This window comes from Erythrolamprus reginae, chromosome 1, assembly GCF_031021105.1.
Source record: "Erythrolamprus reginae isolate rEryReg1 chromosome 1, rEryReg1.hap1, whole genome shotgun sequence".
Taxonomy (NCBI): domain Eukaryota; kingdom Metazoa; phylum Chordata; class Lepidosauria; order Squamata; family Dipsadidae; genus Erythrolamprus; species Erythrolamprus reginae.
The window spans coordinates 398,514,482-398,536,746 of NC_091950.1; the positions used below are offsets into that span (position 1 = coordinate 398,514,482).

General features: G+C 42.4%; 3 protein-coding genes across 3 annotated transcripts in view; 1 reads left to right on the top strand and 2 right to left on the bottom strand.

The window, feature by feature from the left end:
• Positions 1-22,265, top strand: part of SUMF2 (sulfatase modifying factor 2) — a 323,736-nt gene that overhangs the window by 62,546 nt on the left and 238,925 nt on the right. The window lies entirely within an intron of this gene.
• On the bottom strand, positions 657-8,300 carry CHCHD2 (coiled-coil-helix-coiled-coil-helix domain containing 2). Its single transcript, XM_070735061.1, has 4 exons — positions 7,155-8,300; positions 2,339-2,576; positions 1,713-1,866; positions 657-937 (listed from the first exon to the last, which is right to left on the bottom strand). The coding sequence occupies exons 1-4, from the start codon at positions 7,202-7,204 to the stop codon at positions 927-929; spliced, it is 453 nt and encodes a 150-aa protein (XP_070591162.1). The 5' UTR covers positions 7,205-8,300; the 3' UTR covers positions 657-926.
• On the bottom strand, positions 9,587-13,140 carry NUPR2 (nuclear protein 2, transcriptional regulator). Its single transcript, XM_070735062.1, has 2 exons — positions 12,612-13,140; positions 9,587-9,761 (listed from the first exon to the last, which is right to left on the bottom strand). Exons 1-2 carry the CDS (start codon positions 12,987-12,989, stop codon positions 9,738-9,740), a joined length of 402 nt encoding a protein of 133 aa, XP_070591163.1. The 5' UTR covers positions 12,990-13,140; the 3' UTR covers positions 9,587-9,737.

A 22,265-nucleotide genomic window follows, 5' to 3' on the forward strand; every position in this document is an offset into this window, starting at 1 on the left:
CCGGGTCTCTGTATTCAATTCACGGAGAGATACTTGAAAAGTCACTTGAAACGCCCTTGTTGCTTTTTCCGAATAGCAACTATGTATGTATAGCTTCAACCATGGAACGTTCATGAAAAATTTTGCTTGCTTAAGGTAAGAAACATGGGAATCAGTGCTGAATTTTACGACACCTTGTTGCTATTTGTGGAAATGTCATAGAAATATTAAGAAATATTTTGTAGTGGAGTCCATTGGCATACGACGTGGAGGGAGATCATCTTGACATTTGACATTAAAGTTGGAATGATGCCTGGTTTGACTCCCCACCCCACACAAAAAATTTACTTTTTCCACTTTTGGATCCGGATAGCAGCACTTCCTCAGACAGACCTGATATTTTTTTTTGTCTTTGAAATTGCTTTAACCCTTGTTAGCTGTCCATTTGTAAACAGCCTCAGAAATGGACTAAATAAATAATCCTCTCTATTCGAGTTGCACAATGAGGATTGAGCCCAATTGTTCAGGAAAAATGTCAGTAGATATAGAATTTTATAATATTTTGCATTTTTAACAGTAAATTAAGAAAAATTCTTAACTGTTACAGATAAAGTAATGCATTCCATGCTTGCCATGTTTCATTATTTATCAAAGACTGACAGACAATTGAAAACCTCTTTTCCAGAACAATATATTTTATTCAGCGGATCATATACAATTACAATCTGGAATAACACAAGTGAAATAATTCTAAAATTGGATGATCATTCTACTTTCCCAATCACAAGAAGTTATTGCCACAATTCTTTTTGCTGCAAGCTTCATGCTTTCTTGATAGATGGAAAACTGATTACAAAGAAACGCCGGGGAGCTTTTAGACGCTAAAAGAAAATTTTACTGGCGATCTATCTCAGTGATGGAGCTAGGTTTGATCCTCCAGAATTTAATTAAGCTAAACCTGTGGATTTGAAGGGGAAAACATGTAAGTATCAATACATAAAAAGAATCACTGCGGGATCCAGAAAATTACATTTAAGTTCCCTGACCTTTCCCTACCATATTTAAATACTATCATAGACATTTTCCATTTTCTCTCTACTTTTTACACCAGCACAGTATTATTTTTAATTCTTTCATCAGAATTCTAAGAATGAGCAATTAGAAATGGGCTCCTGGATACTTAAATCTACGTGAAGATTTTTGGTGCAGACTTTCCCAAGTTGTATATTGATATGACTTATACTACCTTGATCAAACACAGATATGATTTTACTTTAATGCATTATACACTTGCATTTCATCAGGATACAATGAGGTCAACAGATAACCAATACTAGACCACTACCAAAAACTGGGTATCTCCAAAATGCCTCTTGTCATAAAGTTTAGATTATGCACTGTCGGGAATGTCTGACAAAGCCAGAATGAACAGCTTGCCAGAAGGCACACAAACAATGAAAATCTTAAGTTTTCAATATAAACTGGCATGCAAATATAGAAATCAGTTTTAAATTGTCATCCTGTACAGAATACTGGAGTTCAATTATCACTGTAAGTAAGCAGTGTTTAATGTTCTTTATGAATTAAATTAAATTTTCCTAACATTGTACCTATCACTCTCAAAAGCCCTCCAGCAATGACTCGAAACAGTGCCTAAACGAGTTGTCCTCTTTCTCATGCTTTGAAAAGAAGCCTGCTTCCAATTTCCAGAGGAAGCCACAGAAGCTACGTACCATTTGCAAATCGGCATTGTTTCAGCACTTCACTGAAGCCTTCACATAACTTCAGATCAGCCTGGTTCTGAGCACACTCCAAGAACTGCTTCATCTCATACTGGCAAGCCGTGTACTGGGACTGCTGCATAGCAGGCTGGGCAGCCTGAGGCTCCTAAAAGAGGGAATGCAAGCAATGAGGAAAAAAAAACTGGAAGAGGGGAAAGGAGAGAACAACAGATTCTGATAAGGAAGTCCAAACAGGACCTCTTCTTCTTACAAATGGCAAAAATGAGGGAAATTCATACACATAAATTGTGGAATTCCCTAATTTGTGGAATTCTTAACCTTGCTGACAATTTCATATAACTCCTTTCCTAATCAGCAGGCTTTATCCTCCAATTTCTTCAACTCAAGCTTTCCATGATATTTAATACAATTATGCTAATAACAGCAGCAGACTGAAAAAGGTAACAGACGGTTTGTCTTGTGGAATACTATGAAGAAATGTACTCTTCAAACAGGAGTAGCACTTCATGTTAAAATATCACTTTTTAAAAGCACCGCATGTCTTCTCCCTATTTATTAGCCAGTTCACAATCTTTCTTGACAAGTATACATTTCAGAAAAGAAATCATTTATTTTACCTGGTAAGTGATGTCAGGTCTTGCAGCTTCAGAGCTTCCACCCCCAAAGCCGCCAGTCATGGCATGTCCTAGAGTATGGCCCACAGCAGAACCTACAGCGACACCTGCAGCTGTGGTGGCCATCTGGGCCATCAGGCCAGGCTGCTTGGGGGCAGGAGCACCCACTGCTGAAGCAGGGGCAGGAGCTGGGACAGGAGCACGGGCAGCCATGGGTGGAGCTGATCGCATTGGCATACGGCTATGAAAATAAAGGGAGAAAACAATGTACTATATACTGTAATTTTCAGACCATAAGACACACTGGTGTATAAGATGCATCAAGATTTCAAAAGGGTAACTTAAAAAATGTTTTTGTCCTCCCCAGCCCCCAGAAACACTCTGCAGGCCTCCCAAACTCTCTGCCCACCCCATTTTTTTTGCAAAATCGGACTGGTCTTTCACCTGTTTTTGCAAAAAATGAGACACAAAGAAGGTTTGGGAAGCCCGCAGAGTGCTTGTAAGGGCTGGGAAAAGGCAAAAACATCCTGTTTTTCTGCAAAAAAAGGGGGTGTTTTTTTCTTCCTCCATCCCCCAGAAGCATTCTGCAGGCCTCCCAAACCACCTACGCACCCAATTTTTTGGACAAAATAGGATGTGGAGACGAGCGTTCAGGAGGCCAAAAATGGCTGTATTCGGTATATAAGACACACTGACATTTCCACTTCCTCTTTTGGGGAGGGGGAGAAGGTTCGTCTTATATTCAAAAAATAAGGTACTGTAATTCCAAATGCCAGTTTCTTTCACATTTGAAAATTACTGAAGATACCCCTTTGCATCATCTCTTGTATGTTTTCATGAACTGCTGCCACTTTTCAACCTATTTATTTTTTTGGCTTATATCCCACTTTTCATTCAGGAGCTCAAGAAGCATACAGGTAGTCCTTGTCTTACAACTATTCATTTAGTGACCGAAGTTACAATGGCACTGACCTATGACTGTTTTTAACCCTTACAACCATTACATCCATGTGGTCACGTGATCAAAATCCAGGCACTTGATAACTGACTGCATAATTCACTTAACAACTACAGTGATTCGTTTAACAACTGTAGCAAAAAAGGTCATGCTTTGTTTATCAAAAGAAATTTTGTGCTCAATTGTGGTTGTAATTTGAGGACTACCTCTTCACTATTTTTCCCTACAGCAACCACCCTGTGAGGTAAACTAAACTAAGGTCATGTTTCAGATCATAGTCTGAAAGGACAAGATGAAGCACATATGTGGTTTTCCAGAGAACATAGAGCCAGTATAGTAAATTTGGGGAAAGTGCAATGAAAGTCTGGTTGAAATTGGAAATTATTTTCTGAGTGCCAATCACATTCTCACAGACTTTAACAATAGTTAATAACTGAGGAAGCAGACAATACCTGCTGTGTCTTCTTGAGACGAGAAGCCAAAGCATGAACAAAACAGACATAAATATTGCAGGTGAGCAGATTAAAATTACATCTCAATATAACTTGTTACCATCACTCTTATATTCAGATGAATCCACTTATATCAGTCATACAATGTGCCTGTCACCTGGAGCACATGTTTTCAGACATGCTGCCTGAACCATTCTAAGGCACACTAATATACTAAAGGGGACAATTTTTTCATAGGTAAAATGAGGACCTCTTGTTCACAGAATAAAGTTAGAGTTGAGTTGTTGGAAAAATCTGGTTTTCTTCTTCTCAAAGAAAAGGAACATTGATTTTCCCTACTGTAAAGTTTAACAGAACTGTCAACATAACAAATGACAAAGCTGTGACTCTGCTAGATAAGTTAAATATTCACATACAGCTTATCTAATCTGCACTGTCCAGAAGAGTGGCTGATCTTTAGCAAAACTAGTTGACAATCACTTTGTCTGTCTTTTAAAGCTTGTTTAATGGGGGAAAAACATGATAGAAAATTAAGCTCACATTTAACAGGTACACACACAAATCACTCTGAATCATATAAAGTAAGAAGCAATTTAAAGCACGGTGTATATTACAATTAACAACTGCATTTTTATAATTTGCAATTATAATTGTGACTTTTAAAAACATGGAAGCCTACAACTGCTGCTTTTGAAGATGTAACTAAATTATGGCATTTGACACATCTAAACTGTGCTTCTCCAGGATAAACCTACAGTCAGTAAGATTTTAGATAACTAGAATGTTTAAGCATAAATTCTATCTGTACAGTTTTGGATATTGCATGTCCAAAAGGACATCAATGGATTAGAAGAGGTTTAGAGGAAAGTAGCAAAAATTAAATGGGGATTTGAGATCATGTTCTCTAAGGTCAGGCATATGTTCAATCTGGAGCAAAGATGACTGACAGGACATATCAATAAAAAGGCAGCTATAGTGAGGAAATCTTTTCTATTATGGCAGAGGACAAAAATATTGAATTTATATTGTAACTATCTTGATGCTGTTTAATCAGAAAAAAGCATTTTGATGGTAAGTTCTGTACAATGCTGGAACAGTCTACTCATTCAATTTATGGGCTGTCCACCTAGAAGTTTTTTTTAAAAGACAGGTTAGCCACCACTCAAAGGTAACTGGTTTTTCTGTGCACTGCAGCAGGCTGAATTAGGTTATCTTTCCGGTATCTTCCAATTCCATTTCCATGTTGCCATGATGTCACCTTTTTAAATACTTTTGGGCTGTATGATTTGAGCCTTCATTTGCATGTTGCTTTTCATTTTGGGGAGAAACACCCTCCTCCCCCCAGTCTGCAGAGCAAGATTTGATTCATTCCAACCATTCTCTGCATCCCCACATTTTCATTTTGACTGAAGACGTTACTTGGATGAGTAACAAAACATTATTTACTTTTAATAAACTTTGGTCCAGTTGTCATGATTTTAACCTTTTTAGATAATTTGGCCCGGATGACTAAGTCTTTATTTACATATTGCAAATCCATTCTATACACATCCATGGTATTATCTTGCAGCCCACCCCTTTTAAGTGTGCCTGGGGTTTCTGTTTTTCCATTCCTTTCACTCCTGTTGACCAATTATTCCCATTGCATCCCATGGTACCCAAGCAAATAAATTGAGCCCACTTTCAGTCCTCAAACCTCAAAATAAAGTAGGTGTGGATCATCACACACACACACACACATCAGATTCGTGGTATGGAAAGCACTGAAGTGAAGAGAGGCCGGTTTGTTGCCTTGAACTAAGCCAGTTTGGTGGTGACAAATATGCTTTCCTGAAAACCAGGAGGCTGCAAGTTCTAGGTCTTCCTTAGACCTAAAAGCCACCTGGGTAACTTTGGGCCAGTCAGCCCAGTCCCCCTCTCAGGTCCGTTGCGGGAAAAGATGAGGTGCCAATTCTCTGGAATCAGCTACCTCCTGAGATAGCAATAGCACTTTAGACTTATATACCACTTCATAATGTTTTACAATCCTCTCTAAGCAGTTTACAGAATCAGTATATTGCCCCCAACAACCTGGATACTCATTTTACTGACCTGAGAAGGATGGAAGGCTGAGCCAGTGGTTAGACAGCCACACTACCCCCACCTTATTGGCCTCCCAGAAAGCTGTAAAGACTTAGCTTTTCCAACAGGCTGGGACTATTGACCTGGGGTGGGGGGATGATTAGTGAGGTTGGTCCATGAATGTATGGATGACTGTAACTATTTTAAATTGAAACATTTTTTTAATTGATCTAAACCTGTTTTTTGTTGTGAGCTGCTCTGAGTCCTGAGAGAGTTGGGCAGCATAGAAATTTAATTAAACAAATAAATAAAATCAGCATTAAATATGAGCCGCGATTTGTATGCCACCCCTCTCCGCAGACTCGTTTTATACATGTTTTATAAATGAATATAATAAACGACGTTTGCTGCTTAAGTTATATATGCGGTATTTAGGAGCGTTGGTGGCACAGTGGTTAAGTGCAGTACAGTACCGCAAGCTGCTTCTGCTGTCTGATGGCTGTAGTTCAGCACTTCAAATCTCACCAGGCTCAAGGCTGACTTAGCCTTCCATCCTTCCAAGGTGGGTAAAATGAGGACCCAGATTGTTGGGGGCAGTATGCTGACTTTGTAAACCACATAGAGAGCTGTAAAAGCACTGTGAAGTGGTATGTAAGTCTAAGCGCTATTGCTAAGTGCTATATAAAAAGGTGGTCGGGTGTCCAGGGAGAAAGCATTTTGAAATTTCCTGATATTTCCCTGTAACTTGCGATCTAGTTAAGGCGCGGTCATAGATAACCTCATACCAAACGGCTAAGCGGTGGAGAAATATCGGTAGCTGAGGAAGCACGATGTGGCTAGTTATGCTAATTTTTGCTTGACTCTGCCAGGCAGCGCGATCCATTTTTTTGTTTTACATGATTTTCCCTGACTTTTAAACATTTTAATAGTTTGTTTTCCCCCCCTGATTTACTGTGTTTTTTTCATGATTTCCCTGATAATTCCCTGATTTCCGTTTTCCAGGTTTGTTGGACACCCTGGGTGGGATAACAATGTAAAACAGGGGTCTCCAACCTTGGCCCGCTTTAAGCCTGGTGGACTTCAACTCCCAGAATCCCCCAGCCAGCTCTACCTGACGAGTCGCCGCTCCGGGTCACGTGGCCCCCTCAGCCAATGAACAGCCTGCGCCCCAACTGCCCCCCCTCTCAAAGCTTCCCTCAACGGCCTTTCAATGCGCTCCCCCTCCCCTCACAAGGCTCGTTTTAAGATCCGCCAGATTCCCTCAGCTGCCCTCCCGGTCACGTCTGGATTTGGCAGCCCGGCTTCGGCCTCTCTGTCTGGACTCGGCTGCGTGCTAGACCTCCTTTACCTGGCGGGCGGCGCCATCCGGGACGTTCGGCTTCGGCTCCCCCTCGGCATGATTGATTCGCGGGTCGAACGTTCAAACCTTCCTTCCCCTGAAAGCGGCTTCTCCTCTCTGGGACGACGGCAGCTCCCTTTGTTTTCCCCTCACCGAGGCGTCCTCCGCGTTCTGCGATGTTCTTTTTCTCCCCACTTCCGTCCCAATGACTACTTCCTCCGGGCCCAAGGTCACCAAAACCGCTTCGACTCAAAGCGCATGCGCGATGATGCCGCCCGGCTCCCGTGTTTGTGGGACAGCGAGGAGGGAATCGGCGCTTGGATGACGTGACTCGAGCGACCCGCCCCCCCTGAGAATGACGTCCAGAAAATCTGAATACGAGGCCCAGGGCGCCTCTCTGTTTCTCTAAAAAGACTTGGCAACCTTAAGACTTATGGATTTCAACAGCATAGCTGGCTGGAGAATTCTGGGATTTGAAGTCCACAAGTTTTAAAATTGCCGAATTATTCTATTATACTGTCAAAAGAGCTTTAGAGCAGTCTAAGTCTAAAACAGATCTCTGGGAGTTGAAGTCCAAATATCTTCAGGTGGTCAAGCTTGGGAAACACTGCTCTAGACTTCTTGACTAGATTTCTTGCTGCAGTCTTTCTTTTCCACCTGCTTGCTTGCCCGGCATCATAGATAACACCATACTATATGTACAGGTAGTCCTTGATTTACAACTATTTGTTTAGTGGCTGTTTAAAGTTACAATGATAGTGAAAAATGTGACTTGGAGCCATTTTTCACTATTAACGACTTTAGCAGCATTCCCATGATCATGTGATCAAAATGTATGTCTAGTTTAATGAAAAGAAGGACATGGGGGGACATGATAGCAGTGTTCCAATATCTCAGGGATTGCTACAAAGAAGAGTCAGGTTATTCTCCAAAGCACCTGAGGGTAGAACAAGAAGCAATGGGTGGAAACTAATAAAGGAGAGAAGCAACTTAGGTCTAAGGAAAATTTCCTGACACAAGAATTAACCAGTGGGACAGCTTGTCTCCAGAAGTTGTGAAAACTACAACACTGGAAGTTTTAAGATGATGATGGATAACCATTTGTCTGAAGTATTGTAGGGTTTATTGCCTAAGCCGGAGGTTGGATTAGAAAACCTCCAAGATCCCTTCCAACTCTGTTGTAATTAAATTTAGATGCTTGACAACTGGTTCATAAATAGAAGAGAATAACACAGTTGAAAGGGACCTTGGAGGTCTTCTAGTCCAGCCCCCTGCTTAGACAAGAAATCCTACACCATTTCAGATAAATGGTTATCCAACCTCTTCCTTTATATTTATGACCATTGCTAATGGTTAATGTTAATGTGATCACTTTTGCAACCTGACAAGCAAAGTTAATGGAGAAGCCAGATTTCTCTTAACAACTGGGTTACTAACTAACTGAAGTGATTCAGTGGCAAGAAAGGTCATAAAATGGAGCAAAACTCACTTAACAATTGTGTTAGCAACAGAAATTTTGGGCTCAACTGTGGTCATAAGTAGAGGACTACTTGTAGTTTTGGGAGCACCAGACCTCTCCTTTCCTCTCTGCCTACCTGTGCTATCTGGAATTTTAGGCTTTATTATTAGCTTTTTACTAAATCTAAAGAAGACGTGCTGAAATACTGTAGAACCACCTTTTAAATAAAGATAATATTTATATTTTAGCATGGCATCCATTTATAAAGTGTCCTTTAGAAACTCAGGAATCCATGTTTTGCTTTTAGCCAAGACCATTTAAGGTACAAAAACTGCCCTTTTCAGCAAGGTTGAAAACAATAGGGAGTGTATTCTGGAGATTCTTGAATATACTTGCAAGTTTTAAGCAAATATGGTTGGGAAAGGGAGCGGTGTAATCTAACTCATAAATTTGCTATTTTCAGAATGTTATCAAAAATCAATGTTATCTATTGTTCAATTCTCACATGTACTCAATGTCTGATCTCTTTCTGTTCTATCACATATACTGAATATATTATTTCTGTATTCTACATAAAGACTTGATCCTTTTTAAGGGTGTCTGATTTTTGCCCCATATAATCAATATTTTTTATTAATTTGCTGCTTTCTGGTGTATCATTTGACACCACTGCCTTAATAAACTGTTCATTTTGCCTGAAGTACTTGGGGTTCATATTGGGAGGAAGGGGAAGTAAGTTTACCAAAATAAGAGAGAGAGAGTTTAGCATCTCTCTCCTAAATTCAGGGACCAGGTTCTTTTCAGTTCCAAAACAACTGGATACCTGAATTTTAAAAGCATCAAGGTCCTTTTTATTCAGTTCTTCACTCAGGTGTGTCCATGACAGCTATTATTTTTATAGACCAGTGATTTTCAAAGTGTGATCTAGACACACCTGAGCAATCTGGGGAAACATGTAATAATGCAAAGAGTGGAGCAGAAGTGCCCAGATTTGGTGTTATTGAGAAGAAATGGTAATAAGTAACACAACAGGGAACTGAAGCGAATGGAGACTCTGAATCACAGCAGCATAGCCTGAAGAGAGGTTTTTCAGCTACACAGCAGCTACAATCAGAGTTTGTGGGAAAAGATGCTCAGCAGGTGGCCATTTCTGGAGTCTGAAAAAGAACAGAAACAAAAGATGCCTTGAATCTGCAGCCCAACCTTGCCCAGTTTTGGCAGCAATAGACCTGTGGAAGCAAGGTCCACTCCCTAGGTCAGTGGTTCTCAACCTTTCTAATCCCGTGATCCCTTAATACAGTTCCTCATGTTGTGTTGACCCCCAACCATAAGTCTAGCGCCAATTCCACCAACAGCTTTAAGCTGATTGGCAGGAAGTTCAGAGGGACACTCCCACTGTAAACACCTGATTGGTCAGATTGTAAAAATATGCTCCAAGGAGTCAGAATAGAAGCTTTACTAGACTGCATCTATAGGACCAAAAGTATCAGGGATGAGAAAACCTACAACAGGGAAAGGCAACTTTTCATTTTGGCATACAGTCAAAGGGCATATCTGCAGAGGGCATTTTACTTCTATCCTTGAAAACATGAAAATTAGATGTACAGTATTCCTTATTCAGCAGGATCCCTATTTACTTGGGAAAACATTCTAGTCCTGAACAACCAAGAAAAGGAGCTGGTTTTGTGATTAGAAAAGATTTTACTGTATGAAACATTTCTGAAGGTCAATTGTACCCACAGTGTAATTCACAAGGGATGTTTTGGACTCCACCTTCTTTTAACTGGATGGTATCCCAAGGAGATGAGAAAGGAAATGGAAACATCTCCAAAACAGCATTACTAGTAGGAACAGCTATAAAGTACGAATGTATTTTGTAAAATACAGAAGAGCACATGCATTCATTAAGGAACAGCTTCCTAACTTCACTAGGAAACCATCCACTAGAGCAGTGGTACTCAACAGGTAGATAGACGGGTTGGGACCCCTTTGGGGGTCAAATGACCATTTCACAGGGGTCGCCTAAGATCATGGGAAAAGACAAATTTCCCATGGTGTTAGGAACTAAAGCTTCTATTCTGGTGCCTTGGAACCTATTTTTACAATCCGACCAATCAGGCATTTACAGTATGGATGGCCCTCTGACCTTCCTGCCAATCAGCTTAAAGCTCTGTTGGGAGAATTGGTGCTAGACTTGTGGTTGGGGGTCACCACAACATGAGGAACTGTATTAAGGAGACACGGCATTAGCAAAGTTGAGAAACACTCCACTAGAGAGTTAGGTCTAGTTGGAGTTTATAAGGAGAAGGAAAAAATGTGTTTCTCAACTTAGCGTCTTTGAGGTGTTCGGACTTTGGCACCCAGAATTCCCCAACCTGCTATGGGAAAGGCTGTGAAATGCTGCTCTAATGATAGGTCCCTTTTAGACCGAAGTAGAATGCATTGTCACTCAAAGGAAAGCGAAGGCTTAATTAGATACCCAAAGTATATTTTGGAGAGAGAGATCAGAAGTACTTGGGCAAGATGATAATCACAGGACTTTGGATAGCATATCTATTATTAAAAATATAGTTTAAGTTCCCTTATAGTCACGGCCAAACTGTGTATGAGTGGTATATATGTATGTTGAGTGGACTGTTGTCTTGTAGGTTTAATATTTATTTATTTATTTGATTTGTATGCCGCCCCTCTCCGTAGACTCCATTTTATTGTCTTAATTTAATATTTGCCTTCTTTTATATTGTATTGTATAGAGTGACAAAGATGATTAGGGGACTGGAGGCTAAAACATATGAAGAACAGTTGCAAGAACTGGGCATGGCTAGTTTAATGAAAAGGAGGACCAGGGGAGACATTATAGCAGTGTTCCAATACCTCAGGGGTTGCCACAAAGAAGGAGTCAGGCTATTCTCCAAAGCACCTGAGGGTAGAACCAACAAGCAATGGGTGGAAACTGAACAAGGAGAGAAGCAACTTAGAACTAAGGAGAAATTTCCTGACAGTTATAACAATTAATCAGTGGAACAGCTTGCCTCCAGAAGTTGTTGATGTTCCAACACTGGGAAGTTTTTAAGATGCTGAATAACCATGTCTGAAGTAGTGTAGGGTTTCCTGTCTAAGCAGGGGGTTGGACTAGAAGACTTCCAAGGTCCCTTCCAACTGTTGTGTTTTTTTTATATTGTTGAAAGACGCTCTGAGTCCCTTTGGGAGTGGGTGGCATAGTAGATAGATAGATGGGTACGTAGGTAGATAGACGGGTAGGTAGATAGACGGGAAGGTAGCTAGATCGGTAGGTAGATGGGTAGGTAGGTAGATGGGTGGGTTGATAGGTAGATGGGTGGGTGGGTGGGTTGATAGGTAGATGGGTAGGTAGATAGGCAGGTAGATAGCTAGATGGGTAGGTAGATAGGTAGGTAGATGGTAGGCAGGTAGATGGGTTGGTAGATAGATAGATAGATAGATAGATAGATAGATAGATAGATAGATAGATAGATAGACAGACAGACAGATAGACAGACAGACAGACAGACAGATCCATCCATCCATCCATATCATTGGTCCATTCCTGGAGGTTATTTTCAAAAATAGACCTGACAACTAGTTGTCTGGGATAATAGGAAGACCCAGATTGTTGGGGGCAATACTCTCTGTAAACCGCTTAGAGAGGGCTGTAGAGCACTAAGCGGTATATAAATTTAAATGCCATTGCTCCCGAGTCTGCGGAGAGGGGCGGCATACAAATCCAATAAATAATAATAATAATAATAATAATAATAATAATAATAAGCCTTGAGTGATTCTACAATTGCCTTCCAAATGGGAGGGGAGCGCAAATAATACAAAGCCGGCAGGTATGGGAGGACCGCAGCCTTATCCCCGTGACTACCAGCCGTGTAAGCCTGAGGAGGGCAGGCCCTGTTAGCTTATCCCATCTGAAAGGCCCCCAGATCGGGGAAAACTCTCGAGAACGGACCGATGCTTGTTGGATCCGCAACAAAGCCCCGCACCTTAGCGTCGGCTTGCGCGCGTTTTCTGGGTTGCAGCGGGGCAGATCGCGGTCCCCTCCCCGGGCGCTGCTGGAGGCGACGTTTCGCTAAGGTCGCGCGAATCTTAGCGGTGATCTTCCGTTCGTGGCCGGCCGGGACACGCCAATTGGTGCGCTGTTCCCTGGAGCGGCGGCTGCGGCCTTTCCCGCCGGAGCCGGGACCCCGCGGGCCATCGCGCCACGCCCGCTCCCGCAGCCGCGCCACGCGCTCCTCCTCCCACTCGGACTCCTCGGACCCAGAAGAGGGCGCCCTTGAGACGTTCCGCCCGCTCCGCATGGCGGCGCGCCGGCCTTCGCCTCCCGTCCCGCAATGTCGTCTCTCCCGCTTCTGGCTTGTCATTAGACGCGGCGGCCCAGGCGGGTCATTTCCCAACTGCGTCACAGAGCCGGGTCTTTAATGCTTGCGCCTTTCTCTCGCTCTCGGAGTTGCCGGGGTGACGCGGTTGTAAGGTTAGAAACCGGACAGCGTTTCTCCATTTGGCAACCTTGAAGATGTCTGGACTTCAACTCCCAGAATTTGCTGCTGGGGAATTCTGGGAGTTGAAGTCCAGATATTTTCAAGGTTGCCAAGATTGGGAAACACTGAGTAATTCTCGATTTAGGACCGCAAGGGCCCCCTCAAATTTCTGTTGCTAAGTGAGACGGTTGCTAAGTGATTTTTTTAGCCTCCTTGCGATCTTTCTGGCATAGTTATTAAGCGAATCATTGCAGTTGATATCTGACATGGCTGTTAAGCGAATCTGACATCTATGTTGACTTGTCAGAAGATAACACCTGACTTGTCAGAAGATAACACGTGATTACATTAGCCCCCGGGCAATGCAGCTGTAATAAATATGAGTCGGTTGTCAAATGACTCATATTTATTTGTCAATCAAGTATAGGATAGTATAAACTACTATCCTATACTTGATTGGCAAATAAATATAATAATAATAATAATAATAATAATAATAATAATAATAATAATAATAATAATAGTAATAATAATAATAAATTTATTGCATTTATGTGCTGCTCACTCCGAAACAGACTCTGAGCAGCTAACAACAGTTATAAATATAATACAAGTAAAAAACAGTAAAAACATCACTAAAATCACATATATAATAAAAAACCATACATACTAACAATCTTAATTCCAGGCCTGCCGGAAAAGCCAGGTTTTAATAGCTTTCCGAAAAACCCGTAAGAAAGATAATGCGAATCTCTGGGGGCAGTTCATCATCATCATCATCATCATAAGTTTGAATTTTCATCATGGGGACCATGGGGATACTGCAGTGATTGTAAATACAAAAATTAATAAATCACCTTTTTCAGTACTGTTGTAATTTTGAACAGTCACTGCTGTAAATTTTTAACAATCAAGTGCTGTAATTTGAGGACCACCTGTAATGTTTCTCAGCTTTGGCAACTTTTAAGAAGCGTTGATTTCAATTCCTGGAATTCTGGGAGTTGAAGTACACACATTTCAAACTTGCCAAAGTTCTGAAACACTCTATTCTACAGTACAGTATAAAGATGATGAAAATATTGAATATTTGCACTGTTAATTTCAGTCTATGTTTAAAGTATTAAAGTTCAAAAACTCATTCCTATATGGGAGTCATTAATTACAAGTGAGAAAAGTGCATTTTTAATTTTTTTTAAAAATGAAAACTTTTAGGTAAATACAGTATTGAAAAAAGTGTTGTTCTACAAACAAGACAAAAATAGCCCTTGGTGTTTCTTAAAAACTTTTTTAGAATTGTGAACATAAATGTACAGTACAAAGACAAGGGAAAACAATACAAGAAAGCACTTGGTGGATATTTTTTACAAGGTGCCCTGGAAATTATCAGAAGAACCATCTTTGTTTGGCACAAATAAGGCTCGGTTCAAGTTCTAGTCACATATTTTATCCCTATGTTTCCTCATTATTACTTGACAAGCTACCTCCTGCTTAAATCACATAGAACAATGGGACAGTTACAAATGAAGAATACTCAAACTGCAGTGCAACCCACTGGAACAGGGGTGTGAAGCTCACAATGTCATGGCAATATCACATGACGTATTGGGACTTCCCTCCTTCACTAAATGCATAAGTGTGGCCAACGCATGATGCATCTGGTGTGCGGGCCGGGAATTTGACAGCCCTTCACTAGAATCTCTTTGTTTCTTTGAGCAGAAGTGAAGTGAGACTTCATTTGAAAGAAAATCATAAGAGCAACCTTACTGGAAGCCATCAAAGCTTTTTTTAGAGACTTAGCACTTGGTTTCTCAAAGTACATTAAGCACATTTGAGACTACCACTGCTAGCTTGTATTCAAAGGTAGGCTAACTTTGACCCAGAGATAACAGAGTCTTAAGCCATTGAGAGACGTGTCCTCCATGGATTTACCTTTGAAACTGGTCATCACCCTGCATCATAAATAACTATGAATTCCACAGCATAGTTATGCGTTCTGTTAAATACTTTCATTTGTTCTCCATTTAGTTAGCTGCATTTTGTAATTCTTGGCTCTAGTGTTTGGAGAGAGGGAGCAAAACTCCCTGTCTACTTTCCTCATGGCATTCATGATTTTATATTTGCAGAACACAGGAGATAGGACCAGACTATCTCCGAGACCACCTTCTGCCACATGAATCCTAGCGACTGGTGAGGTCCCACAGAGTTGGTCTCCTTAGGGTCCCATCGACCAAACAATGTCAGCTGGTGGGACCTAGGGGAAGAGCCTTCTCTGTGGGGGCCCCGGCCCTCTGGAATCAGCTCCCCCCGGAGATTTGCACTGCCCCCACCTTACTTGCCTTCCAAAAGAGCTTAAAATCTCATCTTTGCCGCCAGGCCTGGGTTTCTAGATCTTCCCCTGGACCCATTATTATTATTATTATTTTAGTATGATTGTCAAATGAATGGTTAATGGAAGTTTTTTTAAATTAGAACTTTTAGGATTTTTTAATGTATTATTAATTGGATTGCTTATTATTGTTTCTTGTATATGCTGTGAGCCGCCCCGAATCCCTGGAGAGGGGCGGCATACGAATCCAATTAAATGAATGAATGAATGAATGAATGAATGAATAAATAAATAAACAGAGGGCAATCAACTGGCTTATATAGCTTCAGCAGTGAAGGGCTACCAAAAGTTTTACTACCACTCTGTGGGCGTGGCTTATGCAAGACGCTCTGCATTTTCTTTCAACATCTTTCAGTGCAAATTGGGTGTTCTGCGTAGAGCTTCACTTTTGCTACCCCACTGCGTTCCCTCCCGTCCGTGACGCAGCCCACCCCTGAGCTTCAGGCTAGAATGTGGTAAAGGTTCTTAATCTAGTTGTGCTGTCATGTATTTAAAAGTCTTTAGGTGAGTTCAAACCTTGATACTATCATATTCCGTGTCTGGGAATTTCTCTGGAGGTTTTTGTTACAATGCCTGACAGGTTCCACATTCAAAATGTGTCAAAAATGACTTGTGTAGCTCTATTACTGTTAGCAGAAAATGTGCCTGTGCCATGGATTCAACCACATCCCTTTCTTAATTATAGAATGTAAGGATTAGACTTTCAAAGAATCAAGGAACCTATGTTGCTCTCACTGCACGAATCTTCTACTACAGTACCCCTAACAGATGACCATCCAGCCTTTGTTTCAACACTTCCAGCACCCCCAAGGCATTCCGTAGCATTATTTTTTGGCTGACGACTCACCAAAATCTATTTTTTTGAACCCTTGTTTTTGGTCCTAACAGAACAAGTTGGTTCCGTCTTCTACATGGTACCTTCGCCTTTCATAGTTATCATGCTACTCAATAATTTATTTCTCAAGGCTAAATATATTCAACAACTCTGTTTCTCTTTTTTCTCTTTCTTTTTTTTTTAATCTTGGTTACCTCTCCTTTGGGAATGATATAATTAATCAATTACTTCCTAAAACTCAATGCCCTGAATTGAAATCAATATTGTAGGTTCAATCTAACCCATGCCGAATCGAAAGGCATAATGACTTCTCTTGAATATTTGTGGGTGCAGCCTAGGACTGTATTCACATCTTGGTAGTTGCATTGATGGCTCATATTTAATTTAAGAACCACAGGACATCCAGATCTTTTTTTTTGTGTAATATTATCGAACATAGTCCTCTCCTGCACCCATATCGTTCTCAAATAGTCTGGTATTATCCCCAAACTTGGTCAGCTGTCTGCTTACCCTTTGTAGTAAACAGAAAGGCAAACTTTTACCCCATATTCATTGATGTCTAGACATGTCTGAGTTTCAATTCATATTGACTCATCTCAGACATGGAACTGTACCCAGGTTACAAACAAGTTACAGTATTCAAATCTCTCCCTTCTGCAAGACAAGATAGATTATTTTTGAAAACAGCATAAGAGAATTTTGAGAGAAAATGAGCCAGCCACCTGTTATTTTTGTTCCTTCGGAGTGAATGGTATTTTATTTATATCCCATCTTTTATGTTTTATAAATAACTTTTATTTAATAACATCCTTGGTCCTTATATCCTACAACCACCCTGTGTGGCTTGGGCTGAGAGAAATAGTAACTCAGTGTCCCAACACTCTTTTCATACCAAAGGCAGGTTGAACAACTAGCCTCATGGTTCAACTGGAATAATCTAGAACTGAACATACTCAAAACTATAGAAATGGTGGTAGACTTCAGGAGAAACCCTCACATCATACCACCTTTTACAATTCTAGACAATACAGTATCAACAGTAGAAACCTTCAAATTTCTAGGTTCTATCATATCTCAAGACCTAAAATGGTCATCTAACATCAAAAACGTAATCAAAAAAGTATAACAAAGAATGTTCTTTCTGCGCCAACTGAGGAAACTCAAACTTCCCAAGGGGTCACTGATACAGTTCTACGGAGGAATCATTGAGTCTGTCATCTGCACCTCTATAACTGTCTGGTTTGGTTCTGTAACCCAAGAAGACCAACACAGACTTCAGAGGATAATCAGAACTGCAAAAAAACAACAATTGCTGCCAGCCTTCCATTGATGACCTGCACGAGTCAAAAAGAGGGCAGTGAAAATATTTACTTACCCCTTGCATCCTGGACATAAATGGTTTCAACTCCTACCCTCAAAACATTGCTATAGTGCAGTTTCCCAACCTTGGCAACTTGAAGATATTTTATTCATTCATTCATTTATTTTTTCCAATACACAATGAGGGTTTTAGTGTGTATATATCTATATACTCATAGTGAAGTAGACCCAGAGACAGGGTTTTGAGCAATCGGTACTTTTATTCAGCTCAGAGAACAAGTGACAGCTCAGCAAGGTAAAGTGACAATTCAGCGAGTACCGACTGACTCTGCCTGGAGAAAACCGCTCCTTTTATATATTTGCGGTTCCCGCCAAAGCTAGAGCCGGCCGCGTCTGAGCCAATCAGGAGCGACTTCCTGCTTGGGCTCAGACAGCGCTGAAAGAGGAACAAACTATTTACAGAGTTACAAGGTAGCCATTACAGGATACAACACCCCTCCCCTCATAGTTGGACACATCCATCAAGAAAGCCATGTGACAAAGTCGTCCAATCGGTGGGGTCTCTGAGTAGCTCGCGCTGACCTGCGCAGTTCAATTTCTCCTTCGCCACCGACTGTGGAGGATGGCTCGCCGCTGTTCTCCCGGTGTGGCGGACTTGGCCTGGCGGGCCCAACGAAGGCTTCGGAGGACGAGGATGGTTCGGCGTCGCTGGATGGTTCCCCCTGGCCCGATAAGTCTCTTTGCGTGTCTCTTATTTCGGGCACTGTACTAAAGTCTGTTGAAGGGGGAGAGTCCATGTCAGCGGTTTGTGGCAATTGATTTTCTGTTCGCTTCCGAATGTGGTCTATGTGTCGTTTCCACAAACGACCATCCTCTAGTTTAACAACATAGGTCTTAGGTGCATTTTGCTTAACAATGATTCCCTTCATCCAGTTTACATTTCCATCAAAACTTTTTACATATACATTTTGTCCCAAAAACATTTCTCTTTCAGGTTTGGTACACATTTGGTTATTATTAACACAGAACCTTGGGTTTAACCTGTCTAGTGGTGACCTCAACTTCCTTCCCATCAATAACTCTGCAGGGCTTACATGTGTGTGCGAGTTAGGGGTGATGTGTTGGGTGAGTAAGAATTGGTCCAAGTTCTGTTGCACATCCCCAGGGCCTGACCTGCGCAATGCCTCCTTTGCCACCCGTACGTAACGTTCTGCCAATCCGTTAGCCCAGGGCGAATAAGGCGAGATGAGGGCATGCCTGACCCCTAGGCCATCTAGGAACAATTCGAATTGCCTGGCTGTTAGCTGTGGCCCATTGTCAGACACTAAGAGATCTGGGCAACCATGGGATGCAAACAGTCTGCTCAATACCTTGATAGTGGCACTTGTGGTTATGTTGTTCATTGCTATTATTTCCAACCATTTGGAGAAGGCATCAACCACTATTAAAAAATACTGAGACCCCACTGGGCCAGCAAAATCAATGTGGATTCTAGACCAAGGACCAGCAGGCTGTTCCCACTCAGCCGGAGTTGTTTTGGGGGGACTGGGCCGTGACTCTTGGCACGGATCACACTTTGAAACCCAGCTTTCAATATCAGCATCCAGCCCTGGCCACCATAAATGCCCCCTTGCTAGGCTCTTCATCCTGACAATCCCAGGATGACCCACATGTAGCATTTTGAGTACCTTTCCCCTTAGGCTTTTGGGGATGATCACTCTATCCCCCCACAGCAAACAACCTTTTACATACGATAACTCAAGTCTCTTGTTTTTAAAATCACACAATTCAGGTTTCACAACATCATTTTGCCATCCCTTTAGAACACAGTTCACCACTTGTTTAAGGATTTGATCTTGCTGCGTGTGTGCAGCTACCTCTTTTGCTGTGGTTAGTGGGTTTTCCTCGAGTTCTATCATTAGCACATCTGTGGAAGGAACAGGGTCTTCCACTAAGTCTGTTATGGGGCATCTGCTGAGACCGTCTGCATGATTGATTTCCTTCCCCCCCTTGTGGGTGAGCTCATACTGATACCCTGAGAGGAAAAGAGCCCATCTGATTAGTCTTGGAGACATAAAAGGTGGAGTGGGCTTGTTGGGGGCTAGCAGGCCTAGTAGAGGTTTGTGGTCAGTGACTAGCTCAAAGCTTCTTCCAAAAATGTAATTGTGAAACTTCTTTACCCCTGCCACTAATGCTAGAGCCTCCTTGTCTAACTGGCTATAATTCCTTTCTGTGCTGGTCATGGTTCTTGAAAAAAATGCTATTGGGGCCTCTGTCTTATTAGGTAGAACGTGAGCTAGGACTCCTCCTATGCCGTACGGCGAAGCGTCGCACGTGAGCCTAATGGGTAGTGAAGCACTATATTGGACTACTACACTTTTAGAAGTTAATAAAGTTTTTATTTGAGAAAAAGCTTCACGTTCAGTTTTCCCCCATGTCCAGCGGGCTTCCTTCTGGAGTAAACGATGGAGAGGCTCTGCTACTGTTGCCTTCTGCTTTAAAAAAACGGAGTAAAAATTAAGGAGGCCCAAAAATGCCTGCAACTCATTCTTATCTCGTGGCTCTGGGGCTTCTCTAATTGCTCTCAACTTCTCTGTTGTGGGGTGGATTCCTTCCTTATCTATTTTATATCCTAGGAATTCTATGCTGTTGGTTCCCCAGACACATTTATCAGGCTTGATTCTTAAACCTTTGTCCTGTAACCTCTTAAGTACTTCCCTTATCCTTTTGTTTACTTGTTCCTGGTTCTCCCCTGCAATTAAGATGTCATCAAAGTATGGAATGGCCCCATTTACCCCTGACAATAGGCGTTCCATAATGCTCTGGAATATTCCTGGGGCTATGCTTACCCCAAACTGTAACCTCGTGCATTTGAAAGCCCCCCTGTGCGTTACAATTGTTTGAGCGTTTGCTGTTTGTTCATCGACCGGAAATTGCTGGTAAGCTTGCGCCAGGTCGATCTTTGCGAACCTTTTCCCCTCCCCCAGGGAATGTAACAGTTGTTGCACGACCGGGATGGGGTAGGGGTGGTGTTGGAGCGCCTTGTTTAGGGTCGATTTGTAATCAGCGCAAACTCTTAGGGAGCCATCTGGCTTCAGAGGGGTAACTATGGGAGTTTCCCATGGCCCTTGCTCCACAGGGACCAAAATACCTTGGCTAATGAGTTTGTCCAGCTGTATATCTAGTTTGGGGAGGAGTGGCAGGGGGACCCTGCGAGGTTTTAGTCTGATCGGTGGGACCTTGGGGTCAATAGAGAAAGATATAGGGGGCCCCTTATACAATCCCAGTGTGGGGCTGAACACCTCAGGGAACTCTTTCACAAAGTTAGGCATATCATAACAGTTTACATTACACACACCCGAAATCTCGATCCCCAGTGGTTCCATCCATGCTAAACCCAGAAGAGAGTGTTTGGCCCCTGTTACAATAAGCATGGGAAGGGTACATTTAACATTCTTGAATGCGATAGGTACATTTGCTGTTCCCAGGACCGAGATTACTCCCCCCTGAAAGTCTCTAATCACCAAAGAGGTTTGATTTAGGTCAGCCTTAGATACATTAGGCATATACAGTTTAAATTTTTCCCAGGGCATGATGGTATATCTAGAGCCCGTGTCCAGCTCCATTGAGCAAGGTTGGTTATTGAGTAACAGTGATATAACAATTTTAGCCCCTTTTTTGGTTGCCGTGTTATTCACGGAAAATTGAGAGTTACCTCTATAGTAGTCGCGGTTAGCGGTTGAGTAGTTCCTTTGACCCGCGTTGCGGAATGGTCTCCTTTCTCGCGCTTGGGGGGTCTGGTTTTGAGGTCGCTGGTATTGCGGTGTGGCAAATGTTTCCTCTGGCGCTGTTGCTCTGCATGCGATGGCGATGTGGCCTCTCCGGTTGCAACGGCGGCATGTAGCGTCTCGGAAGGGGCATCGATGGCGCTGGTGATTTCCCCGGCAGCCCGCGCAGGGGGCTGGGTGAGTAGCTCTCAGGTGTCTCGGCTGGTCTTGCACCAGGAGGCAGTTGTCTCCGCTGGGAATTTGTTGGCTGTTGTCTGTTTCCACGGCGCTGGGAGACGCGGAGTCGATTTTTGCAATGAGTTCTCGCCTTCCGTGCTCTTTCAATTCTCTCGCCGCTGCGTCGGCTGCTTCTGCGGTTTGCGCCAGTTTAATCACGGTTTGTAGGCTCGGCTCTTCTTCGGTGAGGAGTTTATTTCTCACCGTGCTGTTTTTCATGCCGAAAACCAAGGCGTCGGTGAGGCGAGCTTCCGGGTCTTTAAACTTGCATTGGGCAAGTACCGTTCGAAGCCGCGTTGTAAACTGGCTGATCGACTCGGTTTCCCTCTGAGCCATCATGTGGAATTGATGCCGAAAAACCATGGCTGGTTTGGTCGGCTTGAAATGGCTCGCCAGTTTTTGTTGTAGGACGTCCCACGCTGTGGCTCTTGCTTGTTCCGGTTCGGTGAGAGTTTGGGCAAGTCTACGGATTTCTGCGCCGCAGTAGTTAAGGAAAATAGCCCGTTTGCGATCGGCTTCGGCGTCCTGCATTCCCGCCGCCTCGAGGAAGATCTCGAAGGTGGCCATGTACTCGTCCCATGTCGATTTCTCGGGATCGAAGAGTTCCGGAGCCT